This window comes from Miscanthus floridulus, unplaced genomic scaffold (assembly GCF_019320115.1).
Source record: "Miscanthus floridulus cultivar M001 unplaced genomic scaffold, ASM1932011v1 os_2496_1_2, whole genome shotgun sequence".
Lineage (NCBI taxonomy): Eukaryota > Viridiplantae > Streptophyta > Magnoliopsida > Poales > Poaceae > Miscanthus > Miscanthus floridulus.
Window position 1 is genome coordinate 21,003 of NW_027098341.1, and position 14,923 is coordinate 35,925.

Below are 14,923 nucleotides of genomic sequence, written 5' to 3' on the forward strand. Positions count from 1 at the left end.
GTCGTCAGTCCCCAAGCTTGCCGTTAACGGCGTCGTTTACCGAGTGTTAGACATAGCACTCGGTAAACAGATAACCATTTTCATGATTAAAACAATTCCGCAAATATTTTTCCCTAATATAGTTTACCGAGTGGACCAGTAACACTCGGTAAACATGTAACTCGTTAACTGAGTGTTCCACTCGGTAAAAAATGGCACATATATCCGAGTGGGGTCGTGGCACTCGGTAAAAAATGGCACCACTCGGCAAAATTAACAGAATCAGAACCAATTTGGTTCTGTTCTCTGTTTTACCGAGTGTAACACTCGGTAAACATGACCATTACCGAGTGTAACACTCGGTAAAACTTGTCCACAGTATTTTTTTTTGTTTTTTTCAGTGCATATCCAGCCACAATTAACAACAATTATAACAGAATATCACAGTTACGAACAGATAGACAATATATATCACATATATGTCCACAAATGTCACATCCACTCATTATAACCAACATATAGCTACAACAAATGTCACAAGCACAATGCAAAGTCCACAAACACCATCAACATGTCCAAAGTCCACAAAGTTCAACCCACTTCTAAGTTCAACATACAAACAAGTGAAACATGGTCCTGTCACATGGTCGGAGCCCTACCGAGAAACGGAGACAAGTCCAAGTCTTGATCGTTGTTCGATCCAGCTGTAGAAGGTCCCTGGAATGAGGGAGCAAAAGAAAATAAACATATTTGTCAATTAATCATAAGGTAGTATGCCAAATTCAAATATTCCTTCGAAAGACCAGTTAACAGTGACATCAATATATAGGCATATAATAGATAACACATATCAAGTTAGTTGCTGTTTAGGTCTCCTCTATGTGCAAGATATCGTCACACATGGTCGAGTAGACTGAACATGAATTGGGCAAACACCTATGTACTCATGTAGAACCTAACATGATGCCTTTCAAGGTCTGAACAATATTACTAATAATCTAACTTATACATGTATGTATCCTACTCTCTTCTAGGTTCTAACATGATAGTGTTGACTGTAGCACAATCTGAACTGAAAAAGCCTTTCAAGATGAAGAGTGACTCACAGGAGTGCCGTCGCGCGGAGGTGGAGGCACCAACGGTATCATCGGCGGCGGCGGAGGCGGTGGAGGCTGGCCCATGCTCTGAGAAAAGCTGGCCATGTACTCGTACCAGGCCTTCTGCGACTGCTGGAAGGCCTCAAGCTGGGCCTGCACTCGCGCCCTCTCCTGTGCCAACTCGGCCTGGTGCGATAGCTGGAGGGCCTGAAACTGGCTCTGTGAGGCCTGCTGTGACTCCTGCAGGGCTTCAATCTGGGCCTACAATTATTTATCACATAGTTAGAATGCAAATATAGAACGGGTAGAAAATGAATGGACAACGAATGCAACAGAACTAACCTGGAGTGCTACCACCTGGGGCTGTGAGCGTGGGCGTATGGCCGGGCTCGAACTCGTGCTCCGGGCTCTAATCTGGGCGAGTGTCTGAGTGTTGGCCGTGTCTATGGTGTTGTTGCCCATATAGTACCTCCCGTGTGGCTTACCTGGTCCCAACCTCATGACGATGTCACCCTCGAGGTCAGCGGTGCTCGGATCAAATTCTGGCCCATGGATCTCTCTCGCCATCGCCATGTACTCGCTGAGGCGACTGTGCACGCTCAGGTTACTGTATGCCTCAGGCGGGTCCTCCGGGTTGTAGACGAGGTCGGGGTCCTTTGCCTTGCCCTTGTGTGCCAAGGCATATGCCTTGAACGAGGCGCACTCCTGGCCGGGGTGGAACCGCGTCTGCAGGAAGAAGCACAACAATAAGATATTATGCATTCAGAAGTTAGCGTAGCAACAACGAAATGAAATCCACGTACATATCTGGCTGCATATTCCTTGAGGGTAGTTGGCCCTTGTTTGTGCGAGGAACCCTGCATCATCGCACGGCAACGTGAGCGTACGGCGTGATATTGCTCGTACTCCTCACTCAACCACGTGTCCACAATGGCCTCCCAGCAGTTGTCCATCCCCGCACACCAAGCAGGAGGCACCTGCACATACACGAGCACATGACAAATCATAAATCAATTTCAGTGCAATTAATCACAGACGATGTAATCTCATGTTTACCGTCAAGTATTGCTCCTTAGTTAGGGGCAGGTGCACTGCCTGCGCTCTGGTGACTCTGTTTCCTCTGCGGGCATAGTAAATTCTTCTGCACAGGAGCTTTGTCTCGTAGAAGAGGTCCTGCACTCGGTGAACACAGACTCTGTTCACCACGTCATCCGCGTCCTCCCTACGTACTCCCTCCGCCAAGGTGTAGTAATCCTACAAGCAAATACAGTCAGTAATATACAATTAATGTGATGTTATTATCAGCATAGTGCGATGAACACGTACCCACAGCTCTTTCATCACCCGGTCGGCCTTGCTGTTATAACACCTGCCAGCTCGATCAGTCTAATCGCTGGCGGCGTGCCAGTGGGACCACTTCATGGCGGGCTGCACAACACCATCGATCCTCACCATCCCGGGGTAGTTTGCCCTGCACAGAAGACCCAGGATCCCGTTTACTCGGCGAGAGTGACTCCCTGGGATCACCATTTCCCAATCCCTGCACAAAGTTATTGAGATTGAATATTAGTTTCTGTTATAACTTAAAAACCTGTGAATTAGTGTTAACATGCAAAAATTACTTACTTAGTTCCGGATGGTCGAATCACTGGCCGTCTCTGTATGGGTAAGTCTGGGAGGCGCGACGACCCTCGCAGCCAAACCGTAGGCACCCCATTTTCCTCTGCCACCAAGTCGGCATCCTCCTCGCGCTCAACCCGCTCGAAAGCATCCTCCCTCCGTGCCTCCTCCACCGCCTCCGCTATCTCCTCCCTGGTCTCCTCCTCCTCCTCATCCTCCTCCGTGGCCGCTACGAACTCGTGGTCATCGTCCTGTGGAGGAGGTGTCGGCTCTCGACGCCCTCGTCGTCGCCGTCCTCCTCCTCCACCCTGGGCTCCTCCTTCATCCTGGGCTCCACCTCCCTGGGCACGCCCTCGTCGTCGTCCTCCTCCTCCTCCCTGGGCACGCCCTCCACCCTCAGTCTGTGCACGCCCTCCTCCTCCACCCTGGCTGGACCCCTCGCCACCAGCCATTAAGGTCATAACCGACCTAAGCTTCCTGATTCCACCGCCCACCATCAATCACCTACAACAAAAGGAATAAACTATCAGTACGCATATACAAAAGTAAATGTATCATACATGTATAAAAGAGATGCAAAATAAGTAAATATATCATACATGTATAAAAGAGATGCAAAATAAGTAAATGTATCATACATGTATAAAATTGCCATAAGTACTACAGATCTTACATGTACTAGAAATAATCATCAAGATCATCGATAGGTGGGCCAAAAATCTCATCATCGCTATTGTCGACGTAATTATGATCGTCTCTCAAAGTCTCATCACTAGCGACACTGCCTGAATGGTGTTGCTCAAGTAATAACAAGTCCTTCGCGTTGTGAACCTCCTCTCCATCATCCCCGTCAACAATGATCGTATCATTGTCTACTTCCATTGCGAGATCTACATCTAAGACAATCTCAAAACTCCCTTCTAATCCTTCTTCTTGAAAGAACTCTCCGTCATATGTGTTTGCATCGATGTTATAATCATCATCGTTTGGGACGGGTACTTTACCATGCGGCGATACCTTGTACACAACATCATACGCCTTAAGACGGTCTTTGGTTTGGCACCGGTATGAGAGATAATAAACTTGCGTGGCCTGTTGGGCCACAATGTACACGTCGTCTCCTAACAAGACGGATGACTTTAGAACTTCGACTAACCCAAGCTCAGGGGTCTTTATCACTTCTTTGGGATCAAACCAATGGCATTTGAATATGACAGGATGAAGAGGTACACAACCAGGAAACTTGAGTTTGTATATTTCTTCAATTATTCCATAGTAGTCCAACCCATCTGTGCCTGGCGTGAAAACACCGGTATTTGTGGTTCTTCGATTCGGCCGACGCTGCTCATGCCGAGTTGTGTGAAAGCGATATCCATTGACATCGTACACAGAGAATGACTTGACCCTAAATTCAAATCCATTGGCAACTTGCCTCAACTCGGCACTCATAGACACGTCAGTTTTGGCCTGCTAGTTCAAGTAGGATGATTCGTTATATATTTGTCAAGTTGAGAGTTAAGTACAAACAACAAATGAAATTGAACAGTACCTCCTCCTTGAACCAACAAATAAAAGTGGGATTTCGTTCTCCCGCGCCATGTCTTAGAAGGGTTTCAACTTCCGCTTCGGTGGGTTCCCTCCGTGATGGACGATGGTAGAGGAGAACAAAATTGCTGTAACGGCCGTTAACAAGAGGGTTGGATGGGTGCATGCGAAATACTGACAAGAAAAGAAACAAGTTTGTGTAAAACTTACGCAATGTACGGGCCAACCTCTTCAAGGTTCCGCAACACATACAGCTGGATAGAGCGCCACTCTTCTAGGCTCAACATCTTCAAGGTAGGTTCACTTGCACTTCCGAGTTGCCCTCGGAAAAGGCTGAGGGTCGACTGATTGTCGGCAGCATTGTAACGAGGGGGTGGATTATGCACGTTAGGAAGGTTGTCAGCATAGTATCTTGTTGTGAAGTATGACACCTCCTCCACAATGGATGCCTCTGCACAGGAAGCTTCAATTTTGCATTTTGTTCTAAGAACCTTTAGGCATCGCTCAATTGGATAGCACCAACGGGCATGCACAGGGCCCCCCATTTTTGCCTCATATGGTAGGTGCAAGAGCAAATGTTGCATCGGATTGAAGAAGCCGGGGGGAAAGATCTTCTCCAACTTGCAGAGCAACACCGGGGCCATTCTTTCCATTTCTTCAATCTCGGTCCGAGATATCTCCTTAGCACATAGCTTGCGGAAGAACATGCTCAACTCTGCCATCACTCGCCAGATGTGATCAGGGAAATAGCCACGAACCATCACCGGAAGAAGGCGCTCAATCCATATGTGGTAATCATGACTCTTCAGCCCTGTGATTCGCATGGTACTTAAGTTCACACCCCTCCTCCAATTCGCTGCATACCCGTCAGGGAACATCAACGATTGGAACCATTGAAGAACTTCTTTCTTTTGGGCCCTCGTTAGGACGAAGTCGGCCTTAGGCTTCTTCCATGACTTCTCGCGTAAGGGAGGCAACATGTTTAGCTTTGGTCTATCGCACAGCGTTGCTTGATCCAATCTAGCCTTGACATTGTCCTTTGACTTTTCCCAGTCCATGATTGTGTGAAGGACCGCCTCGGCAAAATTCTTTTCAGTGTGCATTACATCAATGTTATGTGGAAGAAGGAGGTCCTTAAAGTAAGGAAGCTTCCACAAGCACGACTTGTGTGTCCAGGCATGCTCTTTTCCATATCCCACGAAGCCCCCCTTTTCATTGTCGACCACAAGACCATCTAACATCTCAAGAACCTGGGCACCTGTCATCATTTCTGGTGCAGAGTCTTCCACTGTGACACCTTTTCGAAAGTTCTTCTTGTCTCTCCTGAATGGGTGGTCAAGAGGGAGGAATTGTCGATGTTTGTCAAACGAAGAAAACTTGCCCCCCTTCTCCAACCGAAAGAACTCCACAGCTGACTTGCATATCGGGCATGGCATCTTCGTGTGAACACACTAGCCACAAAATAACCCATAAGCCAGGAAGTCATGCATGGAATAATGGTACCAAATATGCATTCTGAAGTTTGTCTTTGTGAATCGGTCGTATGTCACTACCCCTTCGTCCCATGCACGGACCAAATCGTCTATCAAAGGCTCCATGTACACACTCATATTAGCCCCCGGGTGTCCTGGAATTATAAGTGACAAGAAAATATTTTGCCGTTGAAAGGCGACGCCAGGTGGGAGGTTGAGAGGGATGACGAATACGGGCCAACATGTGTATGGTGAAGAACCCATTCCATAAGGATTGAACCCATCAGTTGCCAGTGCAATGCGTACATTACGAGCCTCATCAGCTTTGTCGGTATGCTTCCGATCGAAGCTTTTCCATGATTCACCATCGGACGGATGTATCATCTTGTCAGTGTATCGGCGTCCAGTTTTGTGCCACGTCATCTGTTTTGCGGATTCCTCGCTCATGAAAAGCCGTTGGATCCTCGGTATGAAAGGAAGGTACCTCAGGATCTTTGCGCCGACTTTTGTTTGCGTCTTCCAACCATCACCAGATTCTAACTCAATGTACCTAGATGCCTTACACTTCGGACAGTACTTATCGTCAGCATGTTCTCCCCTGAATAAGATGCATCCGTTCGGACAAGCATGTATCTGCTCGTACGACATCTTGAGTGCACAAAGGATTTTATTTGACTCATATGTGTTCTTTGGCAGAACGTGATCATCCGGAAGTAGGGTGCCAACTACTGTCAACAGTTGATCGAAGGATTCTCTACTCCAGCTAAACTGGGACTTCACAGCCATTAGACGTGCAATGGCATCCAGTTTAGAAACATTGGTGCGCCCGTGAAGGGGTTGTTGTGCCGCATCCAACATGGCGTAAAACGCCTTTGCAGTTTGCTCTGGCTCCTGCTCTGCACTTCCTTCATCGAAAGCCATGTCATGGTCATTTAACATTTCTGCCACCCCGGCTTCAGAATCAAACTCCTCGATCCGTTGTCTCACGACCTCTTCTCTCGCACGATGGCGTTCACCATGCATGGTCCACCGGGTATAGTTCTCTACAAATCCATTGTTGACAAGATCTTTACTCATCTCCTCATATGTTTTCATTGCCTTGTTCTTACACTTCCTACAGGGACACCAGGCATGTCGCCGTCCGTTTGCAAATGCCTTCGTCATGAAATCATTGGCCTTCTCAATCCATTCATTTGTGTATTGACCCCTCTTCTGATAGCCCGTGTACATCCACTGACGGTCATCCATCCTAACATATAGACGATATTGCAGTTTAGAGCAATAGAGTAGTAGTGCGAGAGAAAAACCATATGAGATGATAAAGAGACATTCATGTTCTTGGTCGACACTTGGAAATACAAGCGTCACGGTATCTGTCTGGATCTAAGAAGCATAGTGTAATTGCACACATAATCTTATATTTTTTGCCTCCTCTCACCTTCAATCAGCTAGGCCAACTAATTATTCCCAGCTCCTTTTTAGGTGCCACCGTCTCTAAAGACTATTCTGTGTACTTGACTGTATCTATTTTTTCTCTTTGGTTCTTTCCTCATGTGTTATTCTTGGTTGTTGTCTGGCACATGCTTTTATTTGTTGCTTTCTTTGTGAGGTAAGAATCTGAAAGGCTTAATAGTGGCTTCTTCTGCTTGTTTCAACTGATCAAAGAGAAGTATTTTTTTGTGCAAATTGTGTGCCACTGGTGGGTAGGTTAAGCAGCATATATATTCGTGCAAATCTTATATTATAATATCATCATACTACACATGCATATATAGTTCAGGCATTGCATTCATCATATACATTCCTTACAGATAAGAGTCTCCTTTTTATTTGTTTTATTTTCTCTTTGCACATAAGGTCCATTTATCTATTGGTCCCCTTTATTACTCTTTTGGATATTCATTGTGCTGTCAATCAGGCATGCATGTTCATATATGTAAAAAACAAAGGATATTAATTAAGCTCCTATAGATATGTAGACAAGGTATGTGCTATGTGCATTACACTTAATTAGGAGTATTAATTAGATAACTAATATGGCTGTCCAATTCGAACACCTAAATCAGTACTAATAACACTAAAATATGGTACTCGATTGAATCTATAGCTAGCTAAACCACCTTGCAATTAGCCAGCCAATTCTATGGGCCCACAAGTTTATAGCTAGCTGTACTAATAATTTGCTAGCTAGATATATAGCCATCTTCCATTTATTAACATAAATAAATATACATAACACTATATGTTGCCCACTATAATAATGGTGGCAGGTCAATATTGTGTACCAATTCCTTAATTTGGAGGCTTCTATACCAATGCGACAAAATATATACTCATTTCATCTAGTCTGCGCTCTGTCAGCTTATTCGTGTATGCACAAGCTAATTATTATGTTTTTATCTGTTGCACTGCATAGTGGGCTAGTATTCAAATCCAACAGAATATCTAACTATGAGAGCATTTTAGCATGCTGTGAACGAATTATATGAAGTTTCCATTATGCATGCCAAATTAAAGTTTAATCAGCAGTTCACATAAGCATATTGTATTTTCTTCCCCTTATTATTAGTGAAATAATTACATTGCAGTTAAGCAAGAACAAAATATGCACTGAGTGAAATACATATACGCCGGGTAGACATCACACATGGTTAAGTGACAATGCAACATTCAACTTAATTTGGAGTGAACTTGATGGAAACAAGTGTGTAACTGAATGTATGAACACGTGTGTAAGAATGACAACATTCAAGCCAACCCTGCGATATTGCAATATAAATTATGAAACAAGTGAATCTAAGACGACTTAACATTTTTAACTTTATTTCACAATAAAGTTGTAAGCTAACATACAAAAGGGCATACAATGCGTTTTAAGAATTATTCCTCTTATTAAGGAAAAGCTTGAGATTCCTTCCTTGGTGCTCAACTAACTACTCAATGTAGCTTACTCATTTTCCCTAAATGGTGATCTGGTTACACTTTCCTAGAAAAGAAATAGGGTCCTTGATTTATCAAGGACTCATCCATTTACTTTGTTTTACTAGTAGAAGCAATGATCTAATCAAGCACTACACTGGTATATGTATTATGCTAAAGCATGCAGGATGCATATACATCACCATGAGGAAATGCATAAATGACAAATGACACAGTAACATGTGTGCTCTGTTCTCCACTTCGTAAGCTCTGTTCTCACTAGCTCATAGATTCCTCTCATACACCAACACTGCGATTCCCTGTATGCCTGACAGCTGAGTTAACCTATACTAGTACTCCTTTCCATTCATACACTCTGTCACAGTTCTGTGATCAATAATCAGAAATCGGCAGGGAGCTGCTGCCATCAAAACTTCAGATCGACCAGGCTAAGGCAAGATTGAAGTTTCCAAGGACCCATACATGACACTACGAATATAGATTAGCACTGGCATCAAAAGTTCTCATCTGGTTGGAATTGTGTGCCTCTTTTTTCTTGAACTAACACTGGATTAAATACATTCAAACAAGTCCATGTCGGATTAATTTAGTCTGCATATATACAGTTCGTCTACCACAATCATGTCTTTTCTGTGACGGAAAAAAACGAAAATGATAAGGTCTAGAATCCTATGGCTGTGAGCATCAGAATAAGTCATGCATATCGTTTTTTTGCAATCTGAGAAGATAGATTAGCAACAAACCTCGGCAATGGATGAGGTTGCAGCCCTTCCTTTCCCGGTGGCGGCGGCTGTGGGGGACCGCCCGGTGGCGGCGGTGGTGGAGGGGAGGAGGCGGCCGCGGCGGTGGAGCTTCTTGTTGTGGGAGAGGAGGGAGTCGTTGTCGGCCTTGACGGCGTCGAGCTGGAGCTTCAGCGCGTCGTCTTTCACCGCGCGCGCCGGTTCTACGACGGCGTGGAGGGGAGGAGGCGGCCGCGGCGGTGGGGAGGCGCCGGCGACGGCGGGGAGGCGCCGGCGTCGGCGTGGAGCGCGCGGGCGCAAGTGCGGGGGACGGCGGGGAGGCGCCGGCGCGGGGGACGGCGGCGGTGCGGCGGGGATGCGCGGGCGTGCGGTGTGGGTGTCGTCTGCACGATTTGAGGGAGAAACGACTAAGTGAATGCCTCTGTTTACCGAGTGCCTAAATATACGGCACTCGGTAAACTCAAGCACCGCAGCCCAATTACATGTGGGCCTGGTACATGTTTACCGAGTGCCCAGATCTACGGCACTCGGTAAACAGAAGCACCACAGCCCAATAACATGTGGGCCTGGTACATGTTTACCGAGTGCCTAGATCTACGGCACTCGGTAAAGAGACAGGTGGGCCGTGGCTAATCTTTACCGAGTGTTTGAGGTCACACTCGGTAAAATTCTCCATTATTTCATGCAAAAACAAAAATGAAAAAATGCCAATTTAATCCTAAAATTCACCAAACTTTCACATGAACTATTTCATGTCATCTATTTACTATCTAAAAAATTCCAAGTTCAAATCATAATGTTGAATTTCACTCTTAATAGAAATCCTACTCGTCATTGTCAATGTTTAGTGTCTCTTTGGGAGATGTACCGGTTCGGCAGCGACGAATGTAAAAATACTTCCGAAACGTTATGAAAATTTTTCTATAATATAGATGTATGCTTCAATGTTAATTCTTCCAATCTCGTGATTTATCGAGTTCGATTTTAATTATTACAATTAAATTTACACGATATGTATCTAATTATCATAAAGAATGAAAATTTTGTGAAATATAGTAAATAAATCGAAATAAACACCATATTTTGGAATGGAGTACTAAATATCATATGTGGATGAGGAAAAAGAATGAAGGGAACAAACAAGAAATTTGGTTGAATTTTACCGAGTGTTGCGCTAGTACACTCGGTAAAAGTAGTGTTTACCGAGTGTTGTGAACTTACACTCGGTAAAACTTTATTATTACCGAGTGCAAATACTTCTACACTCGGCAAACATGTCATGCCGTGACGCCGTTTGGCGCACGGTTGGTACACTAGGAGACGTGGCAGCTCAATACCGAGTGTCTCTTTTTACCGAGTGCGCCCCTTCGGTAAAATTGTAGTTCTACCGAGTGTTTGAGGTTACCGAGTGTTCGGACTCGGTAAAGAGGTCTACTACCGGGTGTTTATGTTTTCCGAGTGTTGGCACTCGGTAATAAATGTTTTCCGAGTGTCCCGACTTTTGACACTCGGTAATTGTCTGGGCACTCGGTAACTACACAGTCTCCGGTAGTGACAGCTCAAGGTCGTCGGACTGTTGGCAAGCGGACATCAGCCTCTGTGCTCCGCCGCTAACCTGCGCGTTGACGTCGCGGTGGTTGTTGACGTGTGCTCGCTCCTGCTGCCTCCGAGTCCTCATCGACAAACCAAGTGCCGGATCCACTCCTCCCTTCGCAGCATCCGATCGTACTTTGCCGGATCCGGCTGCTCCTTCGCCTCCGCCGGAGAGGGAGATCCCATCCTTGATGGCTGATGTGGGGCCGCCCATGATGTGGAGGACAGGAGGTGGAGGTGGAGGTGGAGGTGGACCCGAGCGGAGGGATTGCCGAGCGCCCACGCCCGCGTGGCCACGGCGGAGGAAGACGAAGAGGTGGATCACGTCGCTCGTTTCGCGAGGTGAGGGAAGCTGGGGACCACGCGAGGTGACGAAGAATGAATTTCCAATATATAAAAAGGGCTTGTTTAGATTGCAACTTTTTTCAACCTGATGAATAGTACCACTTTCGTCTTATTTAGTAAATATTGTCCAATCGTAGACCAATTAGGTTTAAAAGATTCATCTCGTGATTTTCAACTAAACTATGTAATTAGTTATTTTTTTATCTACATTTAATACTCTATACAAGCGGCTAAAAATTGATATGATGGAAAGAGAATGAAAAAACTTGGAACTTTGATAGGATCTAATCAAGGCCAAACTGTAGGAATGATACCACATGAATTGAAGTGTTGTACATCGTGAGACTCGCTCCACTAACTTCCATCATTATTATGCACTGAACATGAATAGAATCTTTTAGCTTCGTTTTAGTTCTAACATTTCTACCTTATTAGGCCATTTTTTTAAAAAAATGGAGGGAACAGTACACCAAACAAAGCTGAAGAATGTCAGCATGAATTTTAACAATGATTTTCGTCCCCCAATATACACCATAACCCGACATTCCTTACTAAATTCCTGCTTGCCAGCGCAACCAAGTCTCCTTGCACTCAAATTCCTGATAACTACTACGGAGTAATGTTTGTTTCGTGCCTTAATTATTCTCCGTGGTAACCTGGAATTTGTGTGCTCTTATCATCCGCTCACCCTCCATCATGGAGACAACAAGATCAGCAATAAGATAACTGAAACCCAAGACTGGATGTGCCTGAACTGGTTTACAGGGGAACGCTGTGCAGGATTAGCAGTGTAATTCTCAGAAAAAAGGTAGCTTAATTAAGTGAGGAACAGGTCCATCGCCTGAGGGGCAGCAAAGCACACCAGCTAGGGCTGGGCACTTTGGAGCCGAGAACTGTGAATCGAACCGAACCGAGCCAAACTATCGGTTTTTCGGTTCTTGGTTTGACGGATGCATGTTCTGATTGATTCAGTATTTAGGTTCCGGTGGCGGTTTTCAAACGATGAGAACGGAACACTCGAATATGGGAACTAGCCACTGGGGAACTATCATATATATTTATCTGTCCATCCACTATCTCTCTTCAATTTTATCTTACGTATAGATGGTGTACAATTTGGGCACTTTTGTTTTCTTTGTTGTTCCATTCCAACCAAATTTTTTTTTTGAAAGTTACTCTCCATTAATAAATTCCGCATCTAACTTAGTTGTCTTCACCCATTATGTGTGTAGGCTAGCTGGTTGATTGCCTCCTCCACTGCATCGTACCGCCACCACCGCTGCACGGAGAGAGTCAGCGACATGGATTTAACAACCATCCATGTGGCAGCATGTCTCACCATAGCTCTTTTGTTTCTGATCACCACTAAAATGATCATCCTACAAAGAAAAAATCTGAACAAAAAAGGGCCAGCACTTCCACCCGTTGTGAGTGTCGCTTCACTGATTGCTCTTCTACCTACACTCCTAACCAGGGGTCTCCCCACCGTGATCCATGGCCTACACGCAAAGCTGGGCACCGTGTTCACGATAAGCCTGTTTGGGGTGAAGAAGGTGACCTTTCTGGTTGGGCCAGAGGCCACAGCTCACTTCTTCCACGGCTCAGAGTCTGAGATCAGACAGTCGAATATCTACGAATTCAGTGTGCCCGTTGTTGGCCGAGGGGTTATGTATGATGTGGACTTGACTACGAGGAGCAGGCAGATCAGCTTCTGCACCGACGCGATAAAGTCGATGAACTTGAGAAGCCATGTTGATGCTGTGGTTCAAGAGGTGGAGGTATGTAATAAGCTATTCACACACACATATTCTCAATCAATTAATTTGATTTCTTGATGATGCATGTTCTCTGGATCGGATATCTTTTTCTTTATAATTATTAGTTAGTTCATGCTAACTATATATATAGCGTGTGTGTGCACATACCTGTTGTTTAGTACTTATTTCAGCTAACACAAAATGTGTAGGATTACTTTGCACAATGGGGGCAACATGGCGTTGTTGATCTAAAGCATGAGATTTGGCACTTGATCCTTGCCATCGCAAATCGGTGCTTGCTCGGAAAGCATATCCGAGACAACATGTTCGACCAAGTAGCCACACTCCTCAACGAACTCTTCGACAACACCTCCTCCATGATCAGCTTCTTTTTCCCATACCTCCCTATCCCGCAGCACCGCCGGCGTGACAAGGCACGCTCTAAACTTGGGGAGATTATCCACGAGGTGGTGAGAACACGCAGGAGCTCAGGCCTAGCCGAGAACGACGTGCTGCAGAGACTTGTAGACTCCAACTACATCAATGGTCGGCCCTTGACCGAGAGTGAGATCGCCGGGCTACTAGTCGGCATGGTGTTCGCAGGGCAGCACACCACCTCCAGCGCCGGCATCTGGACAGGAGCTTGCCTGCTCAGTGACGGTGGAAGAGACCACCTGGCGGCTGCTGTGGAAGAGCAGAGAGAGATCGTCGGTCGGCATGGGGAGCGCCTGGACTACGACATCTTGGAGGAGATGGTCACCTTGCATTGCTGCATCAAGGAGGCGCTGAGGCTGCACCCTCCAGCAATGATGTTGTTCCGTCACGCGAGCAAGGGCTTCAACGTGCGGTCAACAGAAGGCGACGTATATGGAATCCCTAAAGGACATACCTTGGTGACATGTATGGCAGTCAGCAACACCCTGCCATACATCTACAAGGATCCGCATGTGTATGATCCAAGTAGGTTTGGTCCGGAGAGAGAGGAGGACAAAGTTGGCGGCAGCAAGTTCTCCTACATGTCGTTCGGCACCGGTAGGCATGCTTGCCATGGGAAGGACTATGCTTACATGCAAATCAAGGCGATATGGAGCCATTTGCTGAGAAACTTTGACCTCGAATTGGTCTCCCCTTTTCCGGAGGAAGCATGGGAGAAGCTTGTTCCAGAGCCTAGAGGTAAAGTGATGGTTAGTTACAGGAGACGGGTGTGTTCTGCATGAAAGAAATTGCTAGGTTCTGTTCTTGCGTGTGGAGGACTACTGGGTGCAATAGGTACAACGGTGAAGGAGTGAAGGCATATGCCTCCATGGCTCCACCACACCATATTAATAAGAACCAATTCCAACATAAAAGTTCTACCAGTGGAGGTAAAGTGCGTTGTGTACGTGTGTGCTGTCTATTCATGTAATAGAAAAAATATTGATGTGCGTGAAGGAATATGTTAAATTTGTATTGTAAACAAAGAATAAAATAGATGTTTAATTTATATGTACATGTGACAGCAATATATATGTTCCACATTTCAAACCAATCACTCACACAAAGTGATAAGGATAAAAGTGCAAGGTAGCTTGATGTACAGATATTGCCATCGAGGTATGTATGTGTCTCGATAGTTGACATAGACACGTAACAAGGATAGTTGTCTTAATCTCGAGAGCACTTGACTAAGCTGCCTTGAGAGGAAGAAAATTCCCCCTTATATCTCTCTGCCTTTCCGCCCTTATCTCTGCGCCCGTGGGATCCGCTCGCCGCCATGCCTCCATCGATCCACCCCATGCATGTAAGTTGTCCCTCTATTCCCAATTCCCTAGCCGACTCCTTGTTAGCTCAATCGG

General features: G+C 45.6%; 2 protein-coding genes and 1 long non-coding RNA gene across 4 annotated transcripts; 1 reads left to right on the top strand and 2 right to left on the bottom strand.

Moving 5' to 3' along the window:
- Positions 1–556: 556 nt before the first annotated feature.
- Positions 557–1,621, bottom strand: LOC136535065 (uncharacterized). 2 transcript variants are annotated; one of them, XR_010778925.1, is made up of 3 exons: positions 1,562–1,621; positions 1,086–1,337; positions 557–696 (listed from the first exon to the last, which is right to left on the bottom strand). XR_010778925.1 is itself a non-coding variant. In XM_066527400.1 (3 exons), exons 1-3 carry the CDS (start codon positions 1,536–1,538, stop codon positions 619–621), a joined length of 435 nt encoding a protein of 144 aa, XP_066383497.1. In that variant the 5' UTR covers positions 1,539–1,565; the 3' UTR covers positions 557–618. The 2 variants fall into 2 exon arrangements, 1 of the variants encoding a protein (XP_066383497.1); XM_066527400.1 differs by having other exon boundaries at positions 1,434–1,565.
- Positions 1,622–1,916: 295 nt separating this feature from the next.
- LOC136535062 (uncharacterized) lies at positions 1,917–2,840 on the bottom strand. Its single transcript, XR_010778922.1, has 4 exons — positions 2,703–2,840; positions 2,403–2,616; positions 2,133–2,330; positions 1,917–2,053 (listed from the first exon to the last, which is right to left on the bottom strand). It is a non-coding gene; the product is annotated as an uncharacterized lncRNA (long non-coding RNA).
- Positions 2,841–12,632: 9,792 nt separating this feature from the next.
- LOC136535068 (obtusifoliol 14-alpha demethylase-like) lies at positions 12,633–14,305 on the top strand. Its single transcript, XM_066527403.1, has 2 exons — positions 12,633–13,109; positions 13,298–14,305. The coding sequence occupies exons 1-2, from the start codon at positions 12,633–12,635 to the stop codon at positions 14,303–14,305; spliced, it is 1,485 nt and encodes a 494-aa protein (XP_066383500.1).
- Positions 14,306–14,923: the final 618 nt, after the last annotated feature.